At 50.2% G+C, this 27,363-nt stretch overlaps 1 protein-coding gene across 1 annotated transcript; it reads right to left on the bottom strand.

Annotated features, from left to right (window-relative positions):
• Positions 1 to 213: 213 nt before the first annotated feature.
• On the bottom strand, positions 214 to 27,363 carry IGSF10 (immunoglobulin superfamily member 10). Its single transcript, XM_079100916.1, has 7 exons — positions 27,310 to 27,363; positions 25,702 to 25,884; positions 24,245 to 24,374; positions 21,599 to 21,989; positions 15,507 to 19,775; positions 14,179 to 15,079; positions 214 to 2,454 (listed from the first exon to the last, which is right to left on the bottom strand). The coding sequence occupies exons 2-7, from the start codon at positions 25,881 to 25,883 to the stop codon at positions 567 to 569; spliced, it is 7,761 nt and encodes a 2,586-aa protein (XP_078957042.1). The 5' UTR covers position 25,884; positions 27,310 to 27,363; the 3' UTR covers positions 214 to 566.

Below are 27,363 nucleotides of genomic sequence, written 5' to 3'. Positions count from 1 at the left end.
TAAGACATTTTTGTACTCCCCATCAATGAGAATCTTCATCGCAAACAATGATAAAGTCATCATCCAAACAGTTCAGTGCTTGTTTTCTGTAGGTTTAGCAAAATATTTAAACCAACGACAAACTTGGTACATCAAGATGGTAAATGTGCATAAGGGCTGCAGATGAATCTGTTCCACCGACCAACCGCGCGCCATGCTTGCAACACTGATAGAAGATGCCTCTAGGCAACTGGTGGGAAAAGGAAAATCAGTCTCTTCTTTACTGAAAAAATCAGGTGCATTAGCCATTTGTTATTTTATAGTGGACTGTTTTAATGTTTGTTGTTATTTGTTGGCAAAATAAAAGTGCCTTAAGTTAAAAGTTTGTGTTGAGATCCATTAAAGAAATCAGTATCAGTTCATACTGCATTAATTTATAAGTCTTTTTTTGCATGTCCATTGTAAATTTAATATTGTAAATGTATCCCAGGTCATTTACATGCCTCTGGCTGCCTTTGATTAAACTTCTTCCAAAAAATAAATTCTGTGCTGACGTCGACTTTGTTCAGTGTTATTTTCGTTTCCTGTCAGATTACTTGAACGTAAGTTGCTGCATGATCACTACCAAGTGCGTTCCTTGCTGTGCACCTGTAGAGCCCAGAGTCCGAGGTCTGGGGATTCTCAAGGACCAGGGTGCCTTGTGGGTGAAGCCCTTCTCTTGCCTTTGAGAAGGAGGAGTGGTCCGGCGTGTCCCAGGTGACTTCCGGCTTGGGGACACCCAGGGCCACACAGTGGAGCTGGAAGGCCACTCCTGTCCTGGTGAGGATGCTCCTGGGTGGGCGACTTGTGATTCGGGGAGGGTAGGCCACGACGCTCACTGGAACCGTGATCAGTGCCTGGCCAACGCTGTTTTGCGCCTGACAGACGTAATTCCCTCTGTCCTGGACTGTTGCAGCTTTGATGGCCAAGGTGCCATTTTCGTGCAGGGTGTACCTGCCGTTGCCCTGAGGCCTGTCCAGCACAGAGCCACTCGGCGTGGTCCATTTGATGCGTGGCTTGGGGATCCCATCGGACACACAGTGCAGCCACAGAGGGTCCCCAGCCACGCTGCTTACGGCCCGCGGAGCGTAGGTCAGGATGACCGGCGTCTGCCCAACCTCCAGAACGACCAGTTTCTCGATGTAGCCCACTTGGTTCCTGGCTGCACACCGGTACCTGCCCGCATCCTGCCGAGTTGTTTTGCGGAAGAGGAGGGAGCCGTTGCCGGCGATCAGGTGCCGAGAGTCGGGCCGCCCCGGCGAGAGCCGCGTGCCGTCGGGCAGCATCCAGATGATCTCCGGCGGCGGGTTGCCGTCGGCCGAGCAGTTGAGCGCTGCGGGCCGGCCGAGCGGGGCGGCCACCCTCTGGTTGGAGGGGCTGCGGAAGGTGGGCCTGCGCAGCAGGTCGCGCACGGCCAGCCGCACCAGCAGCTCGCTCTCCCCGCCGGCGTTGCGCGCCACGCAGGTGAAGTCGGCCGCGTCCGAGGGCCTGGCGTTGCGGATCTCCAGGGTGCCGTTGGCGTGCACGGCCAGCCTGCCCCCGCGGTAGGGGGCCGCGAGCTCCACGCCGTCGGGCATGAGCCAGCGGACGCGCGGCGGCGGCCGGCCCTCGGCGCGGCAGTGCAGCAGCTTCCTGGAGTGCCTCAGGGCCGTGGCGCTCACCACCGTCCTGCGGGCCGCCACGCCGTTGATGCGCGGAGGCTGCGAGGCCACCTCCACCGCGTAGGCCCGGGCGTCGCCGCCGCTGGGGTTCCGCGCCACGCACACGTACTCCCCCGAGTCGCGCGTCCGCGCCTCGCGGACCCACAGAGACCCGTTGGCGTGGAAGGCGTACCGGCCGCTGGAGGAGGAGACCGTGTGGCCCGAGGGGAGCAGCCAGAACATCCTCGGCCTGGGCTCCCCCACGACCTCACAGTCCAGCACGGCCGTGTCCCCGGCGGCCACCCTGACGCTGGCCGGGGAGCCCCGCGTGATGCGCGGGGCGGCGGTGAGGACGGTGAGGCGGACCCGCATCTCGTCCCTCCCCAGCGTGTTCTGCGCGTGGCAGGTGTAGTCTCCCTCCTCCGCCACCCCGACCGCGCCCACGTGCAGGGTCCCGTTGTCGAAGAGCCTGTACCTCTCGGTCCTGGGGCCGTCGTCCTCCGCTAGCCCGGCCTGGTCTACGCGCCTCCCGTCGGGCAGACTCCAGGAGATGGCAGGCTGCGGGGAGCCCGAGGCCTGGCAGTCCACCCGGAAGTCCTTCCCCTGGCGCACTTGCCTGGCGAGGTGCTGCTTGCCGTTGATCCTGGCGGGTGTCAGCCTCAGGCTGACGTGCATCAGGCTCAGGTCGTCCCCCCTGCCGTTCCTGGCCACACACACGTAGTCACCACCGTCTTCCTCTGTCACGGATCCAATAAGCAGGGATCCATTTGGGTAGACGTGGATTCGGCTGCCCATTCTAAGAGAGCAGGGACAGAGTTGAGTGCGCAGCTAACAAGCAGTGGCAGTTTTTTGTTTGTTTGTTTGTTTGTTTGTTTTGTTTTGTTTTTAAGACGTTTTAAAAATTGACATAAACGTCGAACACATCCCTGGGCTACCACGGGAGGTATAAGTCGCCTCGTGCGGGTGAGCTCCTCCCAAGCCTCACAGACAGAACAACACAGACTGGACGGTGTCCAGCACGTTTCCTACGCAACACAGACCACCACGGCCGAGCTCATCACGGCGAGAACCTTCGCATGTAGGTGTGAGCCCAGGATTGGCTGTGGGACTTTGACTCTGTTGCAGTGAAAACTTAAATCAGGCCTAGCTGCGTGCTGTCTCAATCGTTTGCTGAAATTTGGACAGGTACAATTTAGTACAACCGGGTAGTGTTTTTCCCAGGCTTCAAAAGCCTCCTTTGTGTGGCAATTTTTTAAAGACATTTTAATGGTGAGAAGAATGCTAGAAATATGAGTCCTGCATACCGTGATCCCTCACTATTTTACACTAACGTGTCCACAAAAATTGTTTTGTGATATATATTAGTAAAGAAAAAAAATTTTGTCCAAAGTTATTACATTATTTCCTGGAGATGTTTTTGAAAAATTATTAGTAACGAAGCAATTACTGAATTGCTTGGTTAGAAGAAAGTTCTACTCTGTCATAAAGAGCATGCCAACGTAAGGGCAGCTGCGGAATGACTGACTTCAGCGTTGGGCTGATCTCCAGACACCCCTGCAGGCCAGTCCACAGCCTGCCATTTCCACATTTCACCACCAGATGGCAGACGTTTCCTGGAAAAACAAAATCCGTTCTCAGAAAAAACAAATTCCTCTTTGCTGACTATGATCTTGATTGTATCCTTGATTGAGATCATGGACACTCATGGAGAACAATCGTGCATGTTTTTCTTACTTGGGGGGCAACATGGGCTAAGTAAGTAGATGAATTTGGAAAGTAAAGTAAGAACTAATTTTCATTTCACAGCATAGTTACCTGCCAAGTCAAACAGCCTCAAGTCATTTATACTTCTGCAGCAAAGGTGAGGTTTGGGGAGTGTTATGTATAGAATGTTGCAAGAGGTGCTGGTGTTCATTTTGGTTGTTCGAGTGTGGAAGGGATCTCTCTGGCATATAAACCAAGATATGATCCCCACACTGAGTACATTAATAAAAAAGAACTGCCACGTGCTTTTCATGGACATCTAAATTGTTTCAAGAGTGCCCCCCACTGTCACTGCATAGCTGAAGGCTGATGGGTTTGAGAGCTTGCCTTGGGTCTCAGAGGAACCTGTGTTCGCCACTATGCAACACCTGCTATCGAAGGAGCCCTACTTCTTTCCAAAAGCGTTGAACTTGGTCACATTAAAACTTCCTGTGAAATTTCCTCATACCTGGGTAGCGGTCTCAGAATGACTGACTGAACTGGTGTGGGGTGTGCTCAAGGCATCGGGATTCTGCCAGTCTGCCAGTTGTCGGTCACAAGCAGCAGTCTCAGAACCCCTGCCCTAGGGACGTTTTCAGTGCAGCTCCCCCTTCACCTGCAGCAGAACTTGGGGGGGGGGCGATTTGTGGTGCTTATTTCCTGGCTTCACCTTCCAGTAATCTGGCCAGGGACCAGGAACCTGTTGTTCAGCAAACTCCCCAGGTTACTTATGAACAATTGAGTTTGAGAAGCAGCCTTGAATTTTAGTCGGCACTAAAATCATCTAAAGGGCTTTTAGGACACAGATTGCTTGTTAAACCATCAGTGTTTCCAATTCGAAATATTCTCAGGCGATTCCAGTGCCACCAGTAGGGGCAGTGCCCCATCGAGAACCACCAACTCAGAGGGACTGCCCCCAAAGGTGGCACTCTGGGGGCTGTGACATCTAAGAAGAGCCATGCGTGACACGTAGCTGCTGCTGCTTTAAACTGGTATTTTTAGAGGATCTGGAAAGAAGTTCTTCCTGAGTTAAATAAAATTCTTGGTGAAGATTGATGCAAAACGGGCTCCACCATGGAGGGGACCAGAGCAACAGGAGCATGTGTTGTGTGGAGAGCAGACGGAGCACGTTATGAACGTGGGCAGGAAGTGACCGGAGCCCGCGGAGCACCAACGGGGAGGTGGCCCAGGGGTGGCACTAGCAGCCTGCTGCTCTAACCCGCTCCTGCGGCCCTGGCCAAGGGCTACGCACGGCTCCTGATGGGCTGGTGAGCTTGGGGACCTGGCTGGTCTGAGAGAGACTGGGCCTGCTCCCCCGGCCCCCAGAGCCACACTGTTGTGTCGCCATCGCCAGATGCCATCCTGCCAGAGGGCTGGCAGCCGGACTCCTGGTGCCTCCAGAAACCTTGACTGAGGTGTGCTTCATGGGGCTGGAGGCGGCTCCCTCCGCGTCCTGCAGCCTCGGGACCAGTGGCTGCCACAGCCATAGATCCGAGTTCCACCTCGCTTGCCCTGTGGGAACTTGAGGTCTCCATCCAGCCCACAGCCTTGGGGCTACAGCTCTTGGTGCGAAGTCCAAGCCTCACCTGCACTGTCCTGTTCACATCCCGTGGCTCCAGGACACTATGCCAGAGGCCCTGCCCATGCCCACTGAACTCACTGTGGGAACGAGGAACAACCATCTTCCCAGCCCCAGGATGGTGGCTGCCAGGGCAAAATGAACAGGCATTCTCCAAGCTCAGCTCTGGGACCAAGGGAAGGTCCCATCTGGTCCTGCAGCTCCAGGACTGTGGCTCCCAATGCCACAAGGCTTGCCCATGTGACCTGAGAGATTTCTGTCCACGTCCTGCAGGGCTGCAGCCGCCAGTTTGCGCATCTGCGGGACCCTCGGGAAGGTCTCCAGCACAGCCCAGGGCCTTGGACCTCAGCTGCTGGTGTCAGAAGCCCTGGCACCGCTTGTGCCGGTCCCTTGAACTGGGAGGAGGTATCCTCTGGGGCGCGCGCTCCAGGGAGACAGCTGATGGTGCTGTGAACCCCAGTGCCAACTGCGACTGCTCCAGGGGACGTGGGGAAGGCCCCGTGTGTTCCAGAAGCCCCAGCATCACCGCGCTCATCCCATGGGACCTGGAGGCGTTCCCATCCCGTTGCTGATGCCACGGGCCCAGGCACCTGAGTATCCTGGGAAAGGCCTTCACGTCCTGCGGCTCAGGAAGCATGACTGTGGTGCTGTAGCCCTTGGCTTCACCAGTGCTTGCCCTGAAGGACCTGGGGACGTCCTCACATCACACGCTACCAAGACTTTTACAGCTGCCACCAAAATCCCCAGGGCCACCAATACTTGACTCTGGAGGCTGAGGACAGCGCCTTCAATTATCCACCGTAAAGTCACGGCTGCCTGCCTGAACCGCCATAGTCCAGACAGCCGAGACACTCGGATGCCGACAGCCAAGATGAACCATCACACAGACTACCCTTCAAGCTCCTTGCCACTAAAACCAGAGAACCTACCCAGCTGACATCCTACGTCCCATCTGAATGAAGACAGTTCCCTACAAAAGCTACCTAAGGACTCACCTTAAAGACTCAGAAAAGAACAAACCCTAATATAGTGAAAGGAAAAAAAAAAAGGTTGGAGCATAAATAAAAAGTACAAAAGATCAACGAAACAGAGATGGTTTATTGAAAGAATAGATAAAATAGACACACTTTTACCTAATCAAGAAAAAGAGAAGACCCAAATAAAGTCATCATAAATGAAAAAGGAGATGTCACATCTGATGATGCTACAGAAATAGGACATGAGAAACTGCTATGAATCAAAAAACCGGAAACCTAGAATTAATGGATAAATGCCCATAGCCTACCAAAGTAGAATTAAAAAAAATAGAAAATATGAACAGAGTGGGAAATGAGATTGAAGCAATAATTAAATCTCCCATTAAAAAAAAGTCTGGAACCTGATGGTTTTACTCCTGAATTCTACAAAACATTTAAACGAATAATTCCAATTCTTCTTAAACAGTATTAAAAAAAATTGAAACGGAACTCTTTTTACAAGGCTACCATTACCCTTATACTTAAATCAGGCAAAAATATATTAAAAAGGAAACTATATCCCCATATCCTTGATGAATGTAGATGCAAAAATTCTCAAATATCTGCAGATCAAATTCAATAGTACATAAGAAAGATTAGATACTATGATTAAGTGGGATTCATCCCAGGGATGCAAAGATGGCTCAGTATAATGCAAATCAATACATGTTACAAAACACATAGATAAAAGGACAAAAACCATATCATTTCAATAGATGTAGGTATAGCATTTGATAAAATTCAATGTTCATGATAAACACTCTCAACAAATGAAGTACAGAAGAAATATAACCAAAAATACTAAAATCAATGTATGAAAAACCAACCTTCAACATCATACTGAATGGGAAACAGTGAAAGCATGCCCTCTAAGATCTGGAGCAAGGCATGGATGTTCACTTTCACCACACTTAGCAAGAACAGTTAGGCAAGGGAAATATAAAGGGCATCTATATCAGAAAGAAAATGTATCCACATTTACAGATGGCATTATTTTATACACAGAAAAACCTAAAGACTCCATGAAAAAGCTGTTAGAATTGATAGTGAATTTCTAGGATACAAAATCAACATAGAAAAGATAATTTTTTTATATATCAATAATTAACTTCCTGAAAAGGGCAATCAAAGCAATCCCACTCATAATAGCTAATATATATATATATAAATTAAGCAAGAAAGCAAAAGCTATCTACAATGAAGGTCATAGGACACTGACAAGAGAAATTATAAAGGACACAAATGGAAAGACAGCCTTTTCATGGAATGGAAAAGTCAATATTGTTAAAATGACCTTATTACCCAAAGAGATATATAGAGTCAACATAAGCAAAGGGATGTATAGAGTCAATATAATCCCTATCAAAATAACAATGACTTTCTTCACAGAAAAAAAAATTCTAGGGACTATGGATGTAGCTTAGTGTATAGCACTTGCCTAGCATGCATAAGGCATTGAATTCAATCCCCAGTACTGAAAAAAAATATTTTCCTGAAATTTATATGGAATCTGGAACCACAAAGGATCAAGAATAGCTAAAATGATTCTGAGGGAGGGGGAAAATTTTAAAAAAGAAAAACTGAACATTAAAAGAAAGTCAGAAGCATAACAATACCTGATTTCAAAACTTACTACAAAGCTATGATTTGGATATCAGGTTTCATGTCCATGGTTTGAATATCTCATGTGTTGAAGGCTGCTCACCAAGAGAGCAGTGTTCAGATTTGGGAAGTAATTTATCACTGTGACCAAGACATCTGACCAGAACAACTTGGAAAAGTTGATTTGGGCTCACAACGTCAGAGGTCTCAGTTCACAGCACCCCATGGTGGAAGGAAAGCTGTTCACCTCATGGTGGCCAGGAAGCCCAGAGAAAGAGTAAAGGGTGCAGGGAAGGTGACTCTGTTCAGGGCACACCCCCAGGGACCCCTTCGTCCGGCCACGCCCCCTAGGCCTACAGTTACCACCCAGTTGGTCCATTCAAACCAGGATGGACTGATTAGGTCACAGCTTTTGTAACCTAATCACTTCACTGCCTACATTAACACAGAAGCTTTTGGGGGACACTGAACATACAAACCATAACATTTCACTCCTGTCTCCCCAAAACTCATGTTCCTCTCACAATGCAAAGTACGTTAGGTCCATCTACAAGAGTCCCCATAGTCCTAACAGTTCCGCATTGCCCCAAAGTTCAATTCAAAGTCTCCTTTCAGACACAAAACTCTTTGTTGTAAGTCTCTGTAAAAACCAAAAGCAAGTTACATATATGCAGTATACAAAGGCACCAAGTAAACATTCCCATTCCAAAAAGGAGGAATATGGGGCATAGAAAGAAGAGATATGACTGCAGCAAGACTGAAGCACAGCTCGACAAGCGAGTCCTGTAGTCCCACACCTAGCATCTGCAGTGCATGGCAGTGAGATGTGATTTCCACGGCTTTGGCAGCCCTGCTCCTTTTGCTTGCTAGTTGCAGCCCTGGTGACCTCTTGGCATGCCTCTCTCCAGAGCCAGCGGTTTCCTTAGCAGATGATCCACATTTCTGGGATCTCTTAATCCTGGGGGTCTCCACTGCAGCTTTGGCTTCACCTTTACAATGTCACACTTCTCCCTCAAGGGCTGCCCACAGGGATTCTCACCCTGCTACACTTTTCATGGTCTCTCAGGCATTCCTTTGAAGTTTCAGAGGAAGACTTCAGGATGCCCGAACTCTAGCATCCTGCATTCCTGCAGAACCAGGACTCCATGGACAATGCCAAGGTCTGCCACCAGCTTAAGCAGTAGCCAGGCTTCCTTGGACCGTGGCTGCAGCAACCGGAGTGCCTGGGTGGCTGAGCATGCTGAAACAACTCCCTAAACCCCAAGGCCTCTGAAACAAGTTTCACATCTACACCCTTGAGCCTGCAGTGAGCATTGTCTTGCTGACTCCTAAGATCCCCTGAAGTCATCTTTCCTACTGTCTCTGTGCAAGGCACTTAGCATCTCTTTAGTGACTGAAATCTTAATCACAACTTCATTGATCCCAGTTTTACATTCAATTTCCTGGTGGAACTGCAAGTTTTTAAAATTATTCTGCTCTGCTTTCTGCTTCTGATTCTTGCAGTAATCTTGGCTAAAAGCTTCCAGCAATATCTATGTCACTGCCTGAATGCTGTGCTGCCTTGAAATTTCCTCTGCCTGATTAATTAGTCCATCACCTTTAAATTTGGCCTCACACAAAATCTCAGGGAATGGGAGAAATGTAGACAAGTTCTTTGCCAGCATGTAGCATGAATGACCTCTAGTCCAATTCCGAAAGAATCCCCATCTCCCTCTGAAACCCCATGAGCACAGTCTTTACTGTCCACACTCCCATCTACACTCTGTTCTTCTGAATTCCCACTAGAATTACCCATCATGCTTCACACACAGAATTCTAAGAGTTCTCTTGCCTATATCTCCAACATTCTCCAAACTCTGCAAACCCATTCCAAAGGCTTCTGAACCACAGGGTCAAGTCAGCAATAGTAACAGCCCTGCTTCTTGGTACCAATTTCTCTGCTGTTCCACTTTTTACCACTGTGAGAAAAATACCTGACCAGAATGACTTGGAGGAGGAAAAGTTTATTTGGGCTTTTAGTTTCACAGGTTCAGTCCATGATCAACCAACTCCACCACGTTAGGCCTAATGTGAGGAAGAACATCATGGCGGTAGAGCACCTGGTCACTGAGGGCATGCCCTGGGAGGGTTCATCTTTCCTGAGGCCCCTTCCCTTTCTTTCTCTGCTACCCAGCCACCATGAGTTGAGAAGCTTTCCTCTGCCGCTACCCTTCTGCCATGGTATTCTGCCTCACCTTGGGCCCAAAGCAATAGAGTTGGCTGATTATGGACTGAGAACTCTGAAACCATGAATCCAAAATAAACTTTTCTTCCTGAAGTTGATCTTGTCGGGTATTTTGGTCACAACAATGACAAGCTGTCTGATATTTGAAGGCTCTGACCTCATCGTGGATTAACTAGTAGTTGAATGGGCTATGTAGGCAGGTAGGTAGTGGTTGGCAGAAGGTCACTGCAGACATGGTCTGGAAGAATTTTTCCCCTTCTGTGCTCATTTCCTCTTCCCCCGTTTCCTGAATGCCTCAAGCTGAGCAGCTTTCTTTCCTCACACCCTTCCACCATGATGTTCTGCATCTCATCAGGCCCAAAGCAATGGAATCAGCTGACTGTGGACTGAAAACTGAAACTGATCCAAAGTAAACCTTTCCTCCTCCAAGTTGTTTATGTCAGGTATTTTGTCACAGAAACAAAACCCACTAACAGATACAGTGTCCAAAACAGCACAGCAGTGGCATAAAAACAGACATATAACCCAATGGAACAGAATAGAGAACAAAGAAATTAACTCGTTTATGCAGCCAATTGATTTCTGACAAAGGTGCCAAGAACGTTCAGTAGAGGAAAGACAGTCTCGTCAATACAATGTGCTTTCAAAATTGAATATACATATGCAGAAGGGTGAAAATGGATTCACTCCTTTTACCATACACGAAAACCAATTAATAATGAATCAAAGATCTAAATGGCAAACCTGCAGCTAGAAAATTACTACAGGAAAACACTGGGGACACACTGCCAGGTTTTGCTCTAGGTAGTACGTGTGTGTGTGTGTGTGTGTATGTGTAACTCAAAAGACACAGGCAACAAAAGTAAAAAAATAAATAAATGGGATAACATGGAACTCCCAACTTTCTGCAAAGGAAGTAACCAAATTGAACTGACAACCCACAGAACAAGGGGAAAGCTTTTCCAGCGATTCATCAAACAAGGGATTGCTATTCAGAATATATAAGAAACTCAAAAAAATGCAAAAAAACCACAAAATCCAACTGAAAATGGGCTAATGATCTGCATGGACTCTTCTCAAAGGAAGACATAAAATGGCCAACAAGTGTATGAAAAATGCCCAGTAGCTTTAGCCCAAGGAAATGGAAATCAAAACTACACAAGCTATGGTTTTACACCCTAATTAGAATGGCTGTCTTCAAAAACAAAAAGTAATAAATGCTGAAGAGGACGTGGAGAAAGGGGAACTCTTGGACACTTGGTGGAAATGCAAAATTGGACAGCCATTAGGGAAAACGGAATGGAAATCCCTAAGAAGCCTAGAGAATACCATACCCCCGCCATCCCTCTGTGGGGTGTACATCCAAAGGAGATGAAATCGTTACCCCCAAAGTGCCTGCATTCCCAGGTTCACCGCAGCTCTCTCCAGAGTAGTACAATGTGAGACCATCCAGACGCCCATCCACAGGTAAACGGACACAGTGCGGGGTACATTCACCATGGACTCGTCATAACACGCCTGCCATTTACAGCCACGGGTGGAGGGAGGTCAGTGCACTAAGTGAAGAAGCCGGACACAGAAAGACACTGCCACACGTTTCCTCGCATTTGTGGAGCTGAGAAGTCAATTCGGCAAGGAAGGGAGCAGAGTGGTAGCCACAGAGTGGGAAGGGCCGGGTGAGGAGGATGGGAAGAGGCGCAAGAAGCAGCGCAGAGCCCAAGCCCAGGGAGCGCTTCTGTCTCCCGTGCCCCACAGGGTTACTAATGGTCAAAACAGCCTGCCGTGGTCTCAAGTGACTGGAAAGGACAACATTCGCGACACAGGAACGATTCATGCTTGAAGAGACACACAGCTTGCTTGATCACACGTTTGTATGCATTGCATGTACTGGGTTTCCATGACGCACCCCCAAAGATGCCCAAAGATGATGTCTTGATAGAGAAACCAGACGACTAAAGACAATTTTTAAACACAAGCGCCAGCCCCTCGGCTTTCCAAGAAGTGCTCTGCAGGTCGCCTGGGGATCCCTTTGTCTGTTTTTCTTGGGATGTTCTTAAAGCGGAGGCTCCACAGCAGTCTGGAGTGCAGCCCGACCTGAACGTGAACCCAGCCTACTGCTCGCGAGGAGCACGGCGTCAGAGGGCAGAAGACAGTTCTGAGCTGCAGCGCAGGATGCAGTGGCTGCGCTGCAGTGAGGGCAGACAGGCCTAGCAGTGCCCGTCTGCGGGCAGAAGGCGCTGGGTCCAGGCGTTATGATCGGCGGGTGAGCAGCTTCGCTTCTTTGGCATGGTGGGCAGGCTTGCACAGCACAGCTGGGATGGACGTTTCTCATTTTACCATCTGAACTCAAACCGCTGACCCTCACAAGCGGGAAGATAAGGGGATTTTTTTTTTTTTTTGTAGAGGTGTTGCTTTTATGCAACAGAAGTGCCCTTTTTCTATTTGATGACTATCTGGTGCATCTGAGTAAAAGAAGATAACCTGGCCTTTTTGCATAGATTACTTGTAAAATAGTCATCGAAGTGTTCTGTTAGCAAAAAGCTCCATTTCATTATTAAAAACCAGAATGCAGGGTCTGCGCTGGGCCCAGGACAGGATCCGCAACTTTATATACTCTTGCCTTTCCCACAATAAGAAAATTCCCATGTTCCACAAGTGTTTTCCCCAAACAAAAGGTAAACCACCTGCCTGACTTCTTTGCTGTTTCTCTCCTGACCAAACTTTATTCTGAGATGCTAGTAATGCATTTTGGAACACTCCCCAGACTTCCTTTGGAATTGCCCTTTAAGACATTGTGTTACATTTTCTCATAACTCCAGATACAAGATTTCCACTCTCAAAAATGGACGGAATGCTTCTCAAATGCCAGTTTCAGTCTGTATGGCCTAAATGCTGAACTTTATCTGTAATTCCCATCATAAGTATAAATGCAACGCATCCAACACTTCCTACACCAGATTGCACACGGAGAGTTGAACTTGCCTTCAAAATTATCAAGAATAATGACAATTGTTCTTTTAAATGCAAATCATCCTTATGTGCTATAGAATTTATTTTAAATGCATTAATTTTAAAAAAGAGAAGGGTTATTTAACAGAGAAATGTTTTCTATAACTTGAAGGGAAAAAGAGGGCTGATATTGTGAAATTAAATGCAAAAGCTGATAAGGCATTGGAAATGCGCACACACATACACACACACACACACACACACACACACACACACACACACAGTAAGTGGACAGTAGATAACCAATATAAACATGTGCCTCTTAAAGTTCACATTTCATTGCTCAGCATTTAAAAATTTTAAACCTAAACTAATTTCAATTTAATACTTAGGTAATTTTGATGACTTATTTGAAAAACTTGAGAATTAACATTAACTTTAAATTAAAATAAAAAATTCATTAATTATATTCATTAATTCATTATTCAAAAATTCATTAATTATATTCGGTATCAACTTGTTTTGATACTAGGAGAAAATCTACAACTTCTACACTTGAGTATAAATTAATCTCTATTATTTATGACTTTTTCCACATAGGTATTTTCTACTAATGAATATATACATATACCTATAATACATATAAAAATATAATATATAATAATATATAACTAATAATAAGAAATATATAATATATATAAATATATATATATATAAATATATATATTTCATTCCCCTCTTTTTCTGGCCTATTGTGGAAAACCATTGTACAAAATCATGCAAGTGGCAAAAATTAACACATAAGCTATAATCATTCTTTTTCAAAAGTAGGATTCAACCCTAGCAGGAAGGCAGCTATAAAGTGCATACTACTGTGCCTATGAAATAGCATAAACAAGTTGTGTGTATGTGTGTGTCTGTCTGTCTGACAGTGGGGTGGGCAGAGGTCCTTAATGCATACACCCTGTGAAAGTCTGAATGCCTGGACTTTCACAAAGTGCTTTGCGATTTCAGGGAGGAAGAAACTACTTCAGATTTTGAGCATCTGATAGGAGGTTCTGAGGAAGACAATAATGCAGCTGAACCCCAAATGCCTCCAGTCCTCTCCTCTTTTGGATAGAGTACATTTACATAGTTACCACCTTATAACTGCCACAAGTATGAAGACAAATGAGAACGCTATTCCGCTTTAACTGCGTGAGCTCAGAATTTGTCCCTTAGACTTGTAAGAAAACAGGTTTTTATATTCAAATGATTGCAAATGGATCTGATTCCTTTAGGGCCAGCCCTGTCTGTGGAGCCTGTGCCTTCTCCAAGATGCCTCAGGCCTGGCTGATCACCTCTTCCTTTTCAGGAGGTACTAGAGCTCAACGGATGAAGCAGACCACTCCCACCCCATGGCTTTACCTGTGCCGCTGGTCCACGACAGCCTGGGATGGAAGCTTCCAGACAGTTTTGGGAGTGGGCTCCCCAGCCGCCGAGCAGTTCAGTAGCAGTCTGTCCCCCCAGTTCACCTGGGTCCGCCTCTGGGAGGTGACCTCTGTCCTGGGGCTGGTCTCGTGTCCTTCCACTCTGAGTGTCACCACCCTCCGCTCCGAGCCTGTGGAGCTGGTGGCGATGCACTCGTAAGCGCCCCTGTCTGAGAGCGCGACCTTCCTTATGTGCAGAGTCCCGTTGGCGTGCAGGAACAATCTGGCGTGAGGGGCCTGCAGGGGCTTCACCTCAGTGCCGTCGGCGAGCACCCAGTGGACGCGGGGCTGAGGACTTCCCTCCGCAGTGCAGGGCAGCTCCAGGCTCTGACCCCAGCTCCCCACCAGGACTTGCCTCTTGGGCTCCAGGATGACAGGGGGCGCCGCAACGACTTGGATCCTAACTAGCCGGGAGTCCTGGCCAGCTGGGTTGCTGGCCACACACCTGTAAGAGCCACGGTCATAAATGCTCAGGTGGCGGATGACCAGCGTTCCATCCGGTGTTACCAGGGCCTGCCTCTTTCCTGTGGATGACTCGGAGACCACCGACTGGTTGGCGAGAATCCAGGAGACCGCAGGACGTGGCTGGCCTTCTGCCCTGCACTTCAGCTCCACCGTGCTCCCAGAGTGGACAGTGAGCTCCTCAGCACGTCCCTCCAGGATCCTGGGTGGGTAGGAAACCACGGACAAGGTGACGTGAAGATGGTCTGTGCCATGTGGATTGGACGCTGAGCACAGGTACTGTCCACGGTCCTGAATGCTGACCCTCTGGATGGTCAGGGTGCCATTGGGGAGCACCTGGAACCTGCTGTTCTGTGTCCCTGTAGACAATTCAAGCCCTGATGAGAAAGAAATTCAGAGCCACCTGTTATCAAGCTTCAGATAGCAAACATAAAACTATCTCTTGTTAAGCTGCTGAGAATAAATAATTTTAAGTTAAAACTAGGCTTCAGCTTGCTAGCTATTCCTCAACTTTTTTAAATTCACATATTTTAAAAGCCAGAAAGTTCCACCCAATGACCACTCTGCCATTTTCAGATCATGTTTTTGAGGGAGACCTGCTTTCAAAGTATTTAAAAATCAGTTCTTAATTATTTTAAAATCTCCTAATGAATGATGCAAAGGTCAAATGAGGATATTTGTGGTTTCTGCGTTTTGAAGAAATGTGTAACTGGCGTTGTCTTTGGCGGTGTAACCCTGAAACACAACTCTCTCTCCTGCTTCATGATTAGGGATGACTAAGCATGAGACAACCGTTTTCAGTACCTGATGAGACTCTGGTCCAGTGGACGGTGGGCGGGGGGTTCCCCGTGGCCACACAGGGGAGAAAGGCATCTGAGTGGGCCGGAACGGTGAAGCTGGCAGCGTGCCCCCCAACTATCCTGGGCTTCTCAAACACATTCCTCAACAAAGAGTCAGGCGGAAGACGTCTGGAAGTTGTGAGCTTTTGACTTGCTTTCTTGTCCATCTTCTGTCCATCCCAGTTTGAAGCATCAGAGGTGGCCTCTGGCAAGCTCAGAGCGGGCACTTTGCTTGTGACTGGATTTGTGCCCTTTCCAGCAATTTCTGGATAGGACTTGGGCCCAAACTGGTGTTCTGCCCAGGGCAGGGGAGCCCTCCTGGAATCCTGTGACCCAACTGTTATCAGAGCCGGCATCGGAGCAGGGCTTACCCAGCTGGGGTAGGTCAGGTGGGCTGTTCCAGCTGTGGGTTTGGCATCTGGCTGCTGGGGAGGAGCTGTGACCCCTGCTAACTGCTGTGGGTTAGCAAGGTGCCTCGGGGACTCCTTCAGTGTGACCGCTGTCCCTGCCATCACCTTGAAGGCAGGAGTTGCCAATGTGTCAGCAAGTGCAATTTGAGTGGGGGGCAGGGAGGCGGGGATGGGCAGGCGAGGAGCACCGTTGCTCAGGAGTGGTGGCCCGGTTGAGGGTCCAGTGTGGGCTCTCCTGGCCGTGGTACCCTGGGGTGATGTGCTGGACAGCGACACTGCAGAAGCCATCACGCTCCTCCACGTCTGAACAGTCTCTTGGGGCGGCTCTTCAGTTATACCTGTCGGGTGGGCGGTTCCTGGGGGGAGGCCAGTTGTGCTGGAGATTCCACGTGTGTTGTCCAATGGCGGGTTGGTGGAAGGAGAAATGGACTCAGCCGATGTCTCAGCTCCCCCTGGAGCAGGTGTGGCGGCAGCCAAGAGAGAGGAGCCTGTGCTCTGGCCTGGAGAGATGTCCCTGCCATTCCCAATCCTTTGAGGCTCCTGTTCTCTTGCATATTCTGGGGCCCTGGGCCCTGCTGCTGGGGTCTTATAGATGATGACAGACGGAGGAGCAGAGAGGGGACTTGCCAGCGTGGCTGTTGGCACTGGCCGGAAGCTCACTGTGCTGGGTTCTCTGCTAGCAGTAGTGGGGAGCAGGGGGTGAAGGAGTGGGAGGGGCAGCTCCTTCCCCAGGGGGCCACGTCCAGGTCTGGGTGCTTCGCAGGCACTGTGGTGAGTTGCAGCCAGTGTTACAGGTGGAATGTGCATCAGTCTTGCCGAGAATGTTGTAGACGGGAGGGGGGAAATGCTATCTGTGGGTAAAGCAGGAGATACTCTAGGAAGCTTGGTAGCTGTGCTTTTCTGTAAACCAGGGGTATGCAGATACTTTAACATCCCTTTTTGTTTATGGTTATTTACAAAGATCTGATGCCAGGGAATCTCCCTTCTTGGGAATCTTGTAACGGGCAGAGCAGTGGGCACCACTGGTGGCTTGGTGACAGGCTCTGGACGTGGTATACTCCACGATGGTCCTCTGGCTTCGCCAGGGCTGGATGCAGGCTGGGAGCTACTGTTTGCTGTGAGAGGTTCACTCAGAGCTGTGGACGGTGGGGCGGGCGTCACCACGGCACCAGGTGGAGCCCCTTGGGTACTTTCAGCACTGAGATGTTTCTTTGTGGGTGGTGTTTTCTCCACGTCTACCTTTGGTTTGTTCTGTGATAACAGTGAAGGATTCTGGACCAGAGCCGTGGATGGTTCTGCCGTGACCCTGGCAGTGTTGGCGTGGGGGTGGGTGCTGGGGGTCCAACCTAGAAAAGACGCTGCTGGAGCGGCAGTGAACCCCTCTCTGGGAGGACCGGCCGGGCGCCTGGCCTGGCGCTCCGGGGCCGAAGGCATGGTAGCCCTTTCCCCGGCAGAACCCCTGACTGCGGGCCGCGCCATGCCGTGCCCGTGCTGTCGGAGGACCGGAGTCCTGTATGGGCTGATAATTCGCCCTCTGCCCCAAATTTTCCTCCGTCGCCCAAAGCGTCTGGGGAGCGGGGCGCCAGCTGTGCTACTTCTAGGAATCTGAAATGAAGGATGAGCAGTGACCTGCGGCTCCGAAGGGAGCTTGGAGGCCCCAAGTCCGTGAGCAGTGGAAGGATAGACGTGATGGCTCCGGGGTCCGCCGGCTCCTGTCACAGCGATCTGGCGGCCACCTGTGGTGCTTGCCGACTCTGAGACCCCATCGGTCACAGCCCTCTGTGTTGTTGGAGGAGCCCTTTGGAAATGCCCGGGTCTCTGTGTCTGACCAGCGTCCTGAAATCCAGGCACCCCTGGCAGTGGTGGAAGGACCGGGGCTGGGCCCTGGCTGGCCGCCCCATGCGCTCTGCTTGATCCCGATGGACCCACACGCGCGGACGTGGCTGCGGTTTCAGAAGCCGTAGACTGTGGGAGATCCATGGGGTCTTCGGGTGGCCCAGGGGGACTCGCCGTTGGGGAGACGCCTGTGCCAGCAGCTCCGTTTGCCACAAGGCCCTGCGTCGCTGCTCTGGGGCCAGCAGTCGCCGTCCCTGTGGGAGCATCGGGAGCTGCAGCCGCGGGGTCCATGGACGCCTCTCCTGGCGGGAGCGCACCCGAAGAGCCCTCTTCGTGGCCAGGGGTGCTGGCGGGCTGGGACGCGGGCGTGGGTGGCCCCACGGCAGTGCCTTCTCCTCTCTCTGGCACAGTGTTCTTTTTAGCTCTCTCCAAAAGTGCTGCCCAGCGTCGGGGGTCGATCCTCCGCGCAGAGGCGGGGAGGTGCCTCCTGTGCTCCCTCGGGCGCGGGCGCAGCGACCCTCCCCGCCGCAGCGGGGTGGACTCGCCCTCGTTGCCCTTACTTGTTCTGGAGACTGGCTTCCCAGCCTCGGCCCCCACGGGAGCAGGCGGAGGGAGCGGACGCCCCGCAGACTCCCGAGGGAGGGCGCTGGGGCTGGCCTCCCCGAGTCCCGACCCATCTGTGTCCTCGCCCTGCTCCAAGGGCCTCTGATCTTCCATTTTGACTGAAACTTGAAAAAGCCGAAAATCCACCCCGAACGGGTTGGCTGCCACACAGCGGTAATGGCCCTGGTCTTCAGGGGCCACCTCTAGTATTCTCAGGGTGCCGTTGTCAAGAAGGTGCTTGCCTCCCGAGGACTGCCCGAGCACAGAGCTTCCTGGAAGAACCCAGCTAACAGAGGGGTCTGGGGTCCCAGTAGCGTGGCACGGGAGATCCAGCGAGTCACCAGCAAAAACCACGTAATGATCCCCGCCATTGTGAGCCTCCACGTGGGGCTCTACCACGGTGACCCTGTAGGTGAGGACGTCCGCGTCACCGCGATTGGTGCTCACGCAGTGGTACGTGCCTGCGTCGAAGCCATCGGCCATCCTGAGCTCCAGCTTCCCACTCGTGTCTATCAGGATCCGTCCATCCTCACCAATGTGAGGGGCCCGCACTTTGCTCCCATCAGCTAGAAGCCACTCCAAGTGTGGGCTGGGGTCCCCTTGGCCTGGGCAGGCCAGGGTAATGGTGTCACCCACCAGAACGGTGTGCTCCAGCTTGGTGTCATTATTCCTTGAAATCATGGTCCACTTGTGTTTCACTGGCTCCATCTCTGTCACTGGCAAAGTGACTTGAGCGTCACTTGCGTACTGAATCTGTAACGTCCCCAGCGTGGTCGCCGTTCTGTTCAGCTGCAAGGAGACTCGGTCCTGCATTAACCACGAGGGATCTGCTCTGAGGTCAGCCTCCACGTTGGTAAAAATGTCCTCGGGCTTTGGAGCCACCTGTTTGTATTTGTAACAGAGCTGCGGTGTTTCAGTGAGCAAGTGGCTCCTTTCCAGTATCAGAGGGGCATCGCTATACAAAGCCAGGACTCGCCACACTGCCTGAATGTCACTGGAATCCATGTCGCACACCAGAAATGTTGAAAGTGACATATTCAGGATGAGGTGGCTATTTTCTTCAGCGAATGCCACAGGCAATGTCCTCGAGGGCTTCTGAACGCTGCAGACCACGTTAGCTTTGTTTCCAAACTGGTCGGTCATATTCAAAGTGAGGGAACCTAAGGGTGCCAGGAAATCTTGGGGAGAGACGGAGGCAGAACTGCCGTCTTCTGGAATCGTCAGTCTCCTTGATTTCAGGGATGGGTCGATGGCCGGCTTCACACACAGGAAAGCGGCAGCTGGGACCAGAGTCAAAGGCCTTCCCTTGGCGCCCTGTGGGTTCGTGCAAGCGGGACACTGCTGCAGACCAGAGAGACCTCTGTCCTTTTTGCATTTTATTACATCTAGGGGAAAAAAAATCACAACTGAATTACTATCACTTGTGACATCTTTATACATCTACACGTGAACATTTTGAAGAAATATTTTTGCTACGAATTGAAATAATTTGAAATTTGAATATTTAATAGGTTTATATGATTTCTGCCTCTGAAATAATTTCTAAAAACAATGTCATTTATGTTTCCTGCTATAACATAGCATGCACAGGCTAAGGGTTTCATCTGCCTCACTCACTGACGTATTTTCCAGGCCTAGAAAGTGCCTGATATGTACCTGGTACTCATTAAATGTGAGTTGGGATGAATCATTTCTCTATCCAGGGAAACAAAATGACATGCTCATGTTCGGTCCTTAGTGGAAGATCCCTGCTTTAGTGCTCGAGACAATCACAGAACACCTGTCCCAGAAGAGAAGACCTGTTTCGTAACAAGGCCCTGGATATCATTAGAAAACTAATTTTTCCCTCTTATCTGAAGAACATAGACTGAAATACACGCTATTGCGTCCTGGTCCAACTTCGGTGACACAGGCCTGGAGACAGGATGCGGGGACTAATGAACTGGAGGCGGGGTGGTAGAACAGGGCATGAGGGTGGTAGAGAGGCCAGGCTTGCTGCCACGGTGGCCTTTGAGCCCTGTCCCTAGGTTGGTGCTGGTGCCTGGGTGGATGGCCCCACTGCCCAAGGCAGACCCGGCAGGGAGGAGCAGGGCTTGTGGGGGTGGGGAGCGCTGGCTGGGCAGTGGGTGAGCTGCTAAAGGCTGGCTGTGCGGGCGAGGCCAGAGCCTGCCAGTCTTGGCACCCGGCGGCCTTTCCCAGCCACCGGTGCCGTCCCCCGGGAGTCAGGCCTCGCACTCCCTGTACTGTGACTATCACGGGGTGAGCCGGGTGGACGGCTGGTCACCGGGATTTTCCACAAGGACAGCACGGTGCCTGACACGGAACGCAGACGTGAACTTCCACGCGGGAGCTTGTGCACCAAGCAGGGGCACAGCCCTTAAGAGAAGCGCGGGACTTGTGAGGTTCAAGACAGGGGCAGCTCAGCGGCGGAGTCATGCACGCGCACATTCCCTTTCAAGGCCTAAGAAGTCACTCTGCATGTCCATGTTGGCACCTTAAGACTGTGAGCACCTAGTGGGTGGGCGGCGAGTTCATCTGCAGTCACCATGGAAACAGCCGTGATGGGAGACGCTTTGCGTAACAGAGATCCTCGAGTACCTGCTGCATTCCAGGTGCCTCGCAAGGTCAGGCACAGATAGTGACGCTGACAGGTCCAGGCGTCTGAGACCAGCAAACGGGACCCAATGTCATCCAGCTAGGAAGGGAAGTGCAGAGGTGTGGAGTGATCCTTCTGAGGAGGCGGGTGGGTGCAGGCGCCCAAGCTGCCCCCGAGTGGGCTGGCCAGAGCTTGCTGGTGGGAGCGCCCAAGCAGAAACAGGGAAGGAGAAGAGGCAGGGCCGGCCCTAAACCGTCGTGGTGTGTCCAAAAGGAGCCCCGGGTCTTCAGGGCCTGTGTCTGGGGTGAGGAGTGGCTGAGGGCTGGGAGAGTGAGCACCGGCCAGGACCCGAGGGAGGACCTGGCACATGGGCCAGCAGCACTCTCCGGGCAGAGAGCAGCAGAACTTTTGCGTAAAGGGCCCAGTGGACGGAAGGCAGGCCTCGAGGACCCACCTCTAGTCACCCTCCTGGCACGAGCACAGACCAGCTGTGGAGACTGGGGCCCTGAACCGTTCCCTTCCTCTCAGCTGACTCCCCTAGGACTCTGCGACCCACAGACCCCTCCAGCTTGCCCCTTGTTCATCAGGACAGGAAGGGAACCACTCAGATACCTGGTTTCTCCTGCATCCAGCCAGGCAGCCACTGCAGGCGGCAGTCACAGACCCAGGGGTTCCCGTGCAGATAAAGGCTCTCCAGGTCGGGCATGTAGGTGAGCATCTCTCCGGGGAGGGTGGGCAGGAGGTTGTCAGACAGGTACAGGTACTTAATGGGAGACGTCCCGAACACCTGGAGGAAACGCCGAGACACAAAGGTGTCTGGGTGCAGCTTAGTGAGCCGGTTGCCTTCCAGCTGCACCAGGCGTAGGGAGCCGAGTCCATAGAAGGCCTCGGGGTGCACGGACTCGATGTCATTGTGGTCCAGGTGCAGGCGGGCCAGGCGCCCGAGGCCAGAGAAAGTGTCTTTCTGAAGTTTTCGGACTTTGTTATAGCTCAGTTTTAGGACCTGTAATTTAAAAAGAAGACGAACATGTTTATTTTGCCAGAGGAATTTTCACAAAAGGGGATAAGCATATGTCGAGATCAATCCAATGTGACGTGCACACCTGGTTAGGAGCCCAATCCAAACGAGTTAGCTGCCAGTTAAGTCTGGCAGTATCAGAAGAATTAGGATATTCATGCGGAGCACTGCTAAACGGAAAGACACAACAATGCTGTGGTTACTTTTGAAAGCTTCCTTGGATACAGATCGAAGGCTTACAGAAGCAACCCCATGGGTTTGCTTCAGTGGAATGCAGTGTCGGGTGCAGGCAAGATGAGTCTGTTACGCGTGGGTGATACTGAGGCTGGCCCAGGCTTCACAAAGTTCCATATGCCCTTCCTTCTACTTTTGTATATGGTTGAAATTTTCAATAATAAAAACTTTTTAAAAGTACTTCAAGTAAATTTAAGATTTCTTGAAACTGAATAGAATAATAGAATATAGAATATAAATTGAGTTTATTTTTTCAAGGTTTTTTTTTTTTTCTTTTTTTTTTTTTTTGGTACCAGGGATTGAACCCAGGCACTTAACCACTAAGCCACATTCCCAGCCCTTTTAAAAATTATTTTGAGACAGGGTCTGAGTTGCTTAGGGAATCACTCACTTGCTGAGGCTGGTTTTGACTTGCAATCCTCCTGACTCGGCCTCCGGAGCCACTGGGATTACAGGCATGTACCACAATGCCTGGCAGAAATTTCACCTTTTGAAAGTGTACATTTCCTTGACTTTTACTACATTCGTGGGCTTGTACAACCATCTCCACTCTCTAATTTTAGAAAATTTTCACTTTCCCCAAATAAAAACCAATACTTATTAACAGTTCTTTCCTTCCTCCTAGGCCTAAGCAACTGCTAGTCTACTTTCTGTTTCCATGGATTTGCTTATTCTAGACATTTAAAATAAACGGAATCCTCAACATGTGGTCTTGTATGTCTAGCCTCTTCTAACTCAGCAAATCGCTCAAGGCCTACCCTGCCCCAGCACTCATCAGCCTCTTGTTCCTTTTCATTGCTGACTAGTATTCCATTGTGTGCATGTACCACATTTTGTTTATCCACTCATCAAATGGGGAGAGTTTGTGGTATTTTGTACTTTTGATTATTTTGAGTGATGATTCTAATTAATTTTGAGTTGAAACTAAGATGATTTTGAACATTTCAATTTTGCTTGAGTTTTCTCCAGTTCCCTTTCTGATTATGAGCCAAACATACTCCACTCCCCACCCCCCAGGAAAAAAAAAAAAAAAAAGAGGGTGGTAAAAGCAATAATTCCTCATTGTACTTTCCTGATTCAGTCTAAGCTGTCATCACTGTTGGCCATGCTTTTCTGGAATGCCCCGTGTCCTAATAAATAAGTTAAGCTGGCTACACAGATGAGCTTTGTCCCAGATGTCACCCAGAGTTCCTCAATATTCCCTGAAAACCTGGGCCAGAGAATAAACATACTGGAGTCTCCTGTGCTGCCCTGGAAGAGCCTGAGAAGCGGGGTCCCCAGGCCCCTCCTGGGTGGGAGCTGCACCAGGTGCTGGGAGACCCACACCTCTCTCTGATGAGGCACCGTTGCTGGTGGGCTTTATGGGGTTCGCTGACACATTGCTTCCTGATTTCAAGATCAGCCAGGACTGTGCTTTCCCCTAACAGCAGTCTCACGCAGTGCAGTGCCCCATCTTGTGAGTCGGCCCCGGGAGCTTTGGGTCCTCCGGGGGCAGATGTGAACACCTGCCTGGGTCCCCCTCGCTTGTCCCTGGACTCCTCTTGCCTTCGGGTCTCTCGCTTACTTCGGTGATCGTTCGTACCGCGTTTTTCAAAGAAGGCAGAGCGGACGCAAGAAAATCAAGTAAAGCTGGAAAATGGCTCACGCATTCACAGAAAACGCACACGTCCAAGAGGGGCCTCGTTTTAAGGTCCAAGCCTCCATTCCCTGAGAAACAGGGTTAGAAACAGTCTTTCGAAGATAAAACCTTAAAGGTTCAGTAGCCCCTGTGTGGTTTCCCCTATTAGTTGGAGGTCTGAGAAAATCTCCCTCGGACTTTTCATGCTATTCTCATTTCCACGTGCGGTGCGTTTAAAAAGGAAACCAGCTCTTCACCTGCGCCCTTGAGGACCCCCGGCTTCGGTCCAGGAGGGCCTCCCTGTGCCCCTCCCCCCGCTGGCCCCTCCCCCTGCGCGCCCCTCCCCTCTGCTCCCCTCCCTCCCCCTCGCGCCCCTCCCCCCAGTCACCTGCAGCTCCCGCAGGTCCGAGAAGGCCCCGTCCGCAATGGTGTGGATGCGGTTGCTGTGCAGCAGGAGCAGCTCCAACTTGCTCAGGCCAGAAAAATCGGCTCTGGTCAGCCTGACCAGGCTGTTGTACCTGAAATGAGACGTCGTCCCAGGTGTGGCTGAGCTGCCCGCGAGCCTGCTGCCCCTGCTTTGCTCCGAGAGACCGCGGCCGGAGCTCAGGGAGCTCTCCAGCTGCGACACCGCCCTCTCGTGCCTGTCCTGGGCTCCCAGGTGCGGCCCCGCTGTCCAGGGCTGCCCACCCACCGGCATCTTCCACCCTCACAGACTGGCAGGGCCGTCAGGAGGCACACCCTCCACCGCCCTGGACACCTGGAGATGGAGGGCTGTGACCGCACCGGCTTTCCCAGGGGGACGCAGTCAGCAGTGCTTAGGATCCGGGCTCCACAGCCCAGGGGTCAGCTTCTGGTCTGCTGTGATCATGAGTTCCTCCTTCGGCTTCCCTGTGACCCCCAGTAACACCAGCAGACCTCGTGGGCCAGCATCACCACCAAGGGCAGATAACCATTCGCTCCCACGGCGGTGAAGGCCCAGGGATGGACACCACCGGGGTGGTGCTGAGCCTGGTAGCACAGTGAGGGCACAGTGAGGGGCTGCAGGCTTCAGCTGTTCCCCAGGCATGCCGCCTGCGCTGCCACTGTCCCTTCAACCACAGCTCCTGGAGGACAAGGACGTTACTGTCCTTTTGAATGCTAGTGCCAAAAGTGGAGCTGGGCACATGTGCGAATGATGTGCTAAGGTCACCTAGAAGATGCTGACCCACTACATGTGCGGAAAAGCCTCCTCATGAACTGACCCACTACACGTGCACGCACACACCTCCTCATGAACCTGACCCCACTATACATGCACACAGTCACCTCCTCATGAACCTGACCACTACACATGCACACATCTCTTAATGAACCTTTACAATATTGTCATCTGAGTCGATTCAATTAGGCATGCATATTAAATAAACTATGGTTAACATCAATTGGCACTTGCTAACTGCTCAGAGGTCTTACCAAAGCTGGTCATGGACCATCCACATCTTTTGCATATAGGACAGTTCTAATTGCCCCACCATCTCTTATAATACATCATGATGCTGATTGCCAACAGGAACACTTTTATTTTCTAGCAAAAATGTACTCAGAGTGAAATTTTTTCCACAAGCATTAGCCTCCAAACCTACCAAGAGACTCTTCAGGTTCTAGAATTTTCTCCTAGTTAAGGACTAGCAGGAAAAAGTCTTTATTGTCCCCCAAACTTCCCTAAGGTTCTCCTGAGATCATTTCACACACACAACAAAAAATGTTTAAAACATTAGTAGTTCATCTCCCAAAGTCATGGGGCCTCTGGGACAAGTCACCAGCAGGACAAGTCACTGACAAGGGCTCAGACAGGACCCCACTCACCCTAAGTTGATGCGTTCCACGTTGGGTGGGATGCTGTCTGGGATGGAGGTCAGGTACCTAAACGTGCAGTGCACCTCTGTGGACACATAACAGGCACAGCGGCGGGGACAGGCCCTGCTCCCAGGGGTGGCCACCAAGAGGACCCCAGTGAAGGGGACCAGCAAGACAGCCTTCACCCTCATCCTGAAGAAAAGAAAAATCATGTTAGAGTTGAAAACATGCTCAAGCAAATTTCAGGACCACACAGACGTAGTGACTCTGGGGTCGGGGAGAACTTTAAGAGTCATAAAGGGTGAATTTCACTCACACCTGTGGGAAAAGGTAAAATGGACCCTTTCAAAACCACAGCGTGAGCTGGCCTCATGTGGAGCTTTACGGTCAAGCAGGAGGTTTCTTGCTGGGAACGCTTCACATTTTCTCACTTAATGCAGAGCAGCAATGCGTACTATCCAGGGGTCATCAGAGGGAAATCTAGAGCCCAAATGAGCGTATTGTGACCACTGAAGTCATTAGTCTGTTTCCCGTTTCTACCAGAGCCTTTTTAGACTAACTTTCAAAACAACTGATTATAAAAAAAACACAGGGGCATCTTAGAAAATTTGGAAACTTTAAATAAAAAAAAGGAAAGATTCATTCATCATTTCAGCGCTCACCTAAAACCAACATTTCCTTTCTAGTCTCTTTATACGTGTTAAGTGTATACATGTGTGTATGTCTATAGATGATCAAACTTAATTGTGTTAACATTTAACGTTTAATGTATAACATGTTTTCCATTTGATTAAATCTTCCTCAAAAACATTTTTTAAGGGTCATAATAATTCACTGGAAAGGAGAATAAGTTTTTTCTAACTCTTCATGTCCTTGCCAAAAAGACACATTGGACATTTTGCTGCCAGCTAATGACCACAAGCAGCAGGAACTGTCCAGCTGGGAGGGCCGAGTCTTGGAGCCATACTGCAGTGACTGTGCCGACCTGCGCAGGCATGATGTGGTCTGCTCTGGCTCTGCTCGGGAACATCCCTCTGCTTCTTTTCCTGGTTCCTGTCCTCCTCACGTCCTCTGCAAGGGTGGAGGAGCTAACCAAGGAAGAAATGTGCTCATCTTGCTGGAAAGATATCTGTTACCCACATGTGGGGCGAGTTGGGGATCCAAATCTAATTCTCTCAGAGTTCAGAACATATAAGGGTTAAAATAAAATATTTACTATTTACTGTTTTTCTAACATAAGTGATGTATGTGATTTATAAATCTGTTCCTTGGAATAGAATTCTTCCTTTGGATTTAGCCAGAAATCATCCTTTCACTGTATAACACACTACAAATAAATGGAAGCTAAATTGCTTGTTTCTTCACATAAATAATGGAATTATTATTAAGAGTCTAGCCCACTTTAAAATTTAATTTTGGATTAATCACATGCCCACTTTGGTTGCTGGAAAAAAATTTAAATACTCTCTGTATGATGGAAGACAGAAGGTCCACCTTGGTATCATGACATTGGCAAGCGAAGGGACAATTCAGCTAGCACACAAAGGTCACATTTGTGCCACATGCGACTTAAAGAATCAGAAGCACAAAGGAACGTGTGGGCTCACCCAAACTTACCTGAGCTCTTCTTTCTCAGTCCTGAATCTTCCTGTGACATCGGCAGAGGCAGAA

Source organism: Sciurus vulgaris (assembly GCF_902686455.1).
Source record: "Sciurus vulgaris genome assembly, chromosome: 10".
NCBI lineage: Eukaryota > Metazoa > Chordata > Mammalia > Rodentia > Sciuridae > Sciurus > Sciurus vulgaris.
This window is presented reverse-complemented; position numbering and strand designations above follow the sequence as displayed.

Bases quoted from the DNA above. Each gene is read 5' to 3' on its own strand.
- IGSF10 (XM_079100916.1), bottom strand. From the start codon at position 25,883: ATGAGGGTGAAGGCTGTCTTGCTGGTCCCCTTCACTGGGGTCCTCTTG. The intron at 24,375-25,701 runs GTGAGTGGGGTC...GTCTCATTTCAG, and splicing joins GTGGAACGCATCAACTTAGG to GTACAACAGCCTGGTCAGGC. The intron at 15,080-15,506 runs GTACTGAAAACG...CTTTCTCATCAG, and splicing joins CTGGACCAGAGTCTCATCAG to GGCTTGAATTGTCTACAGGG.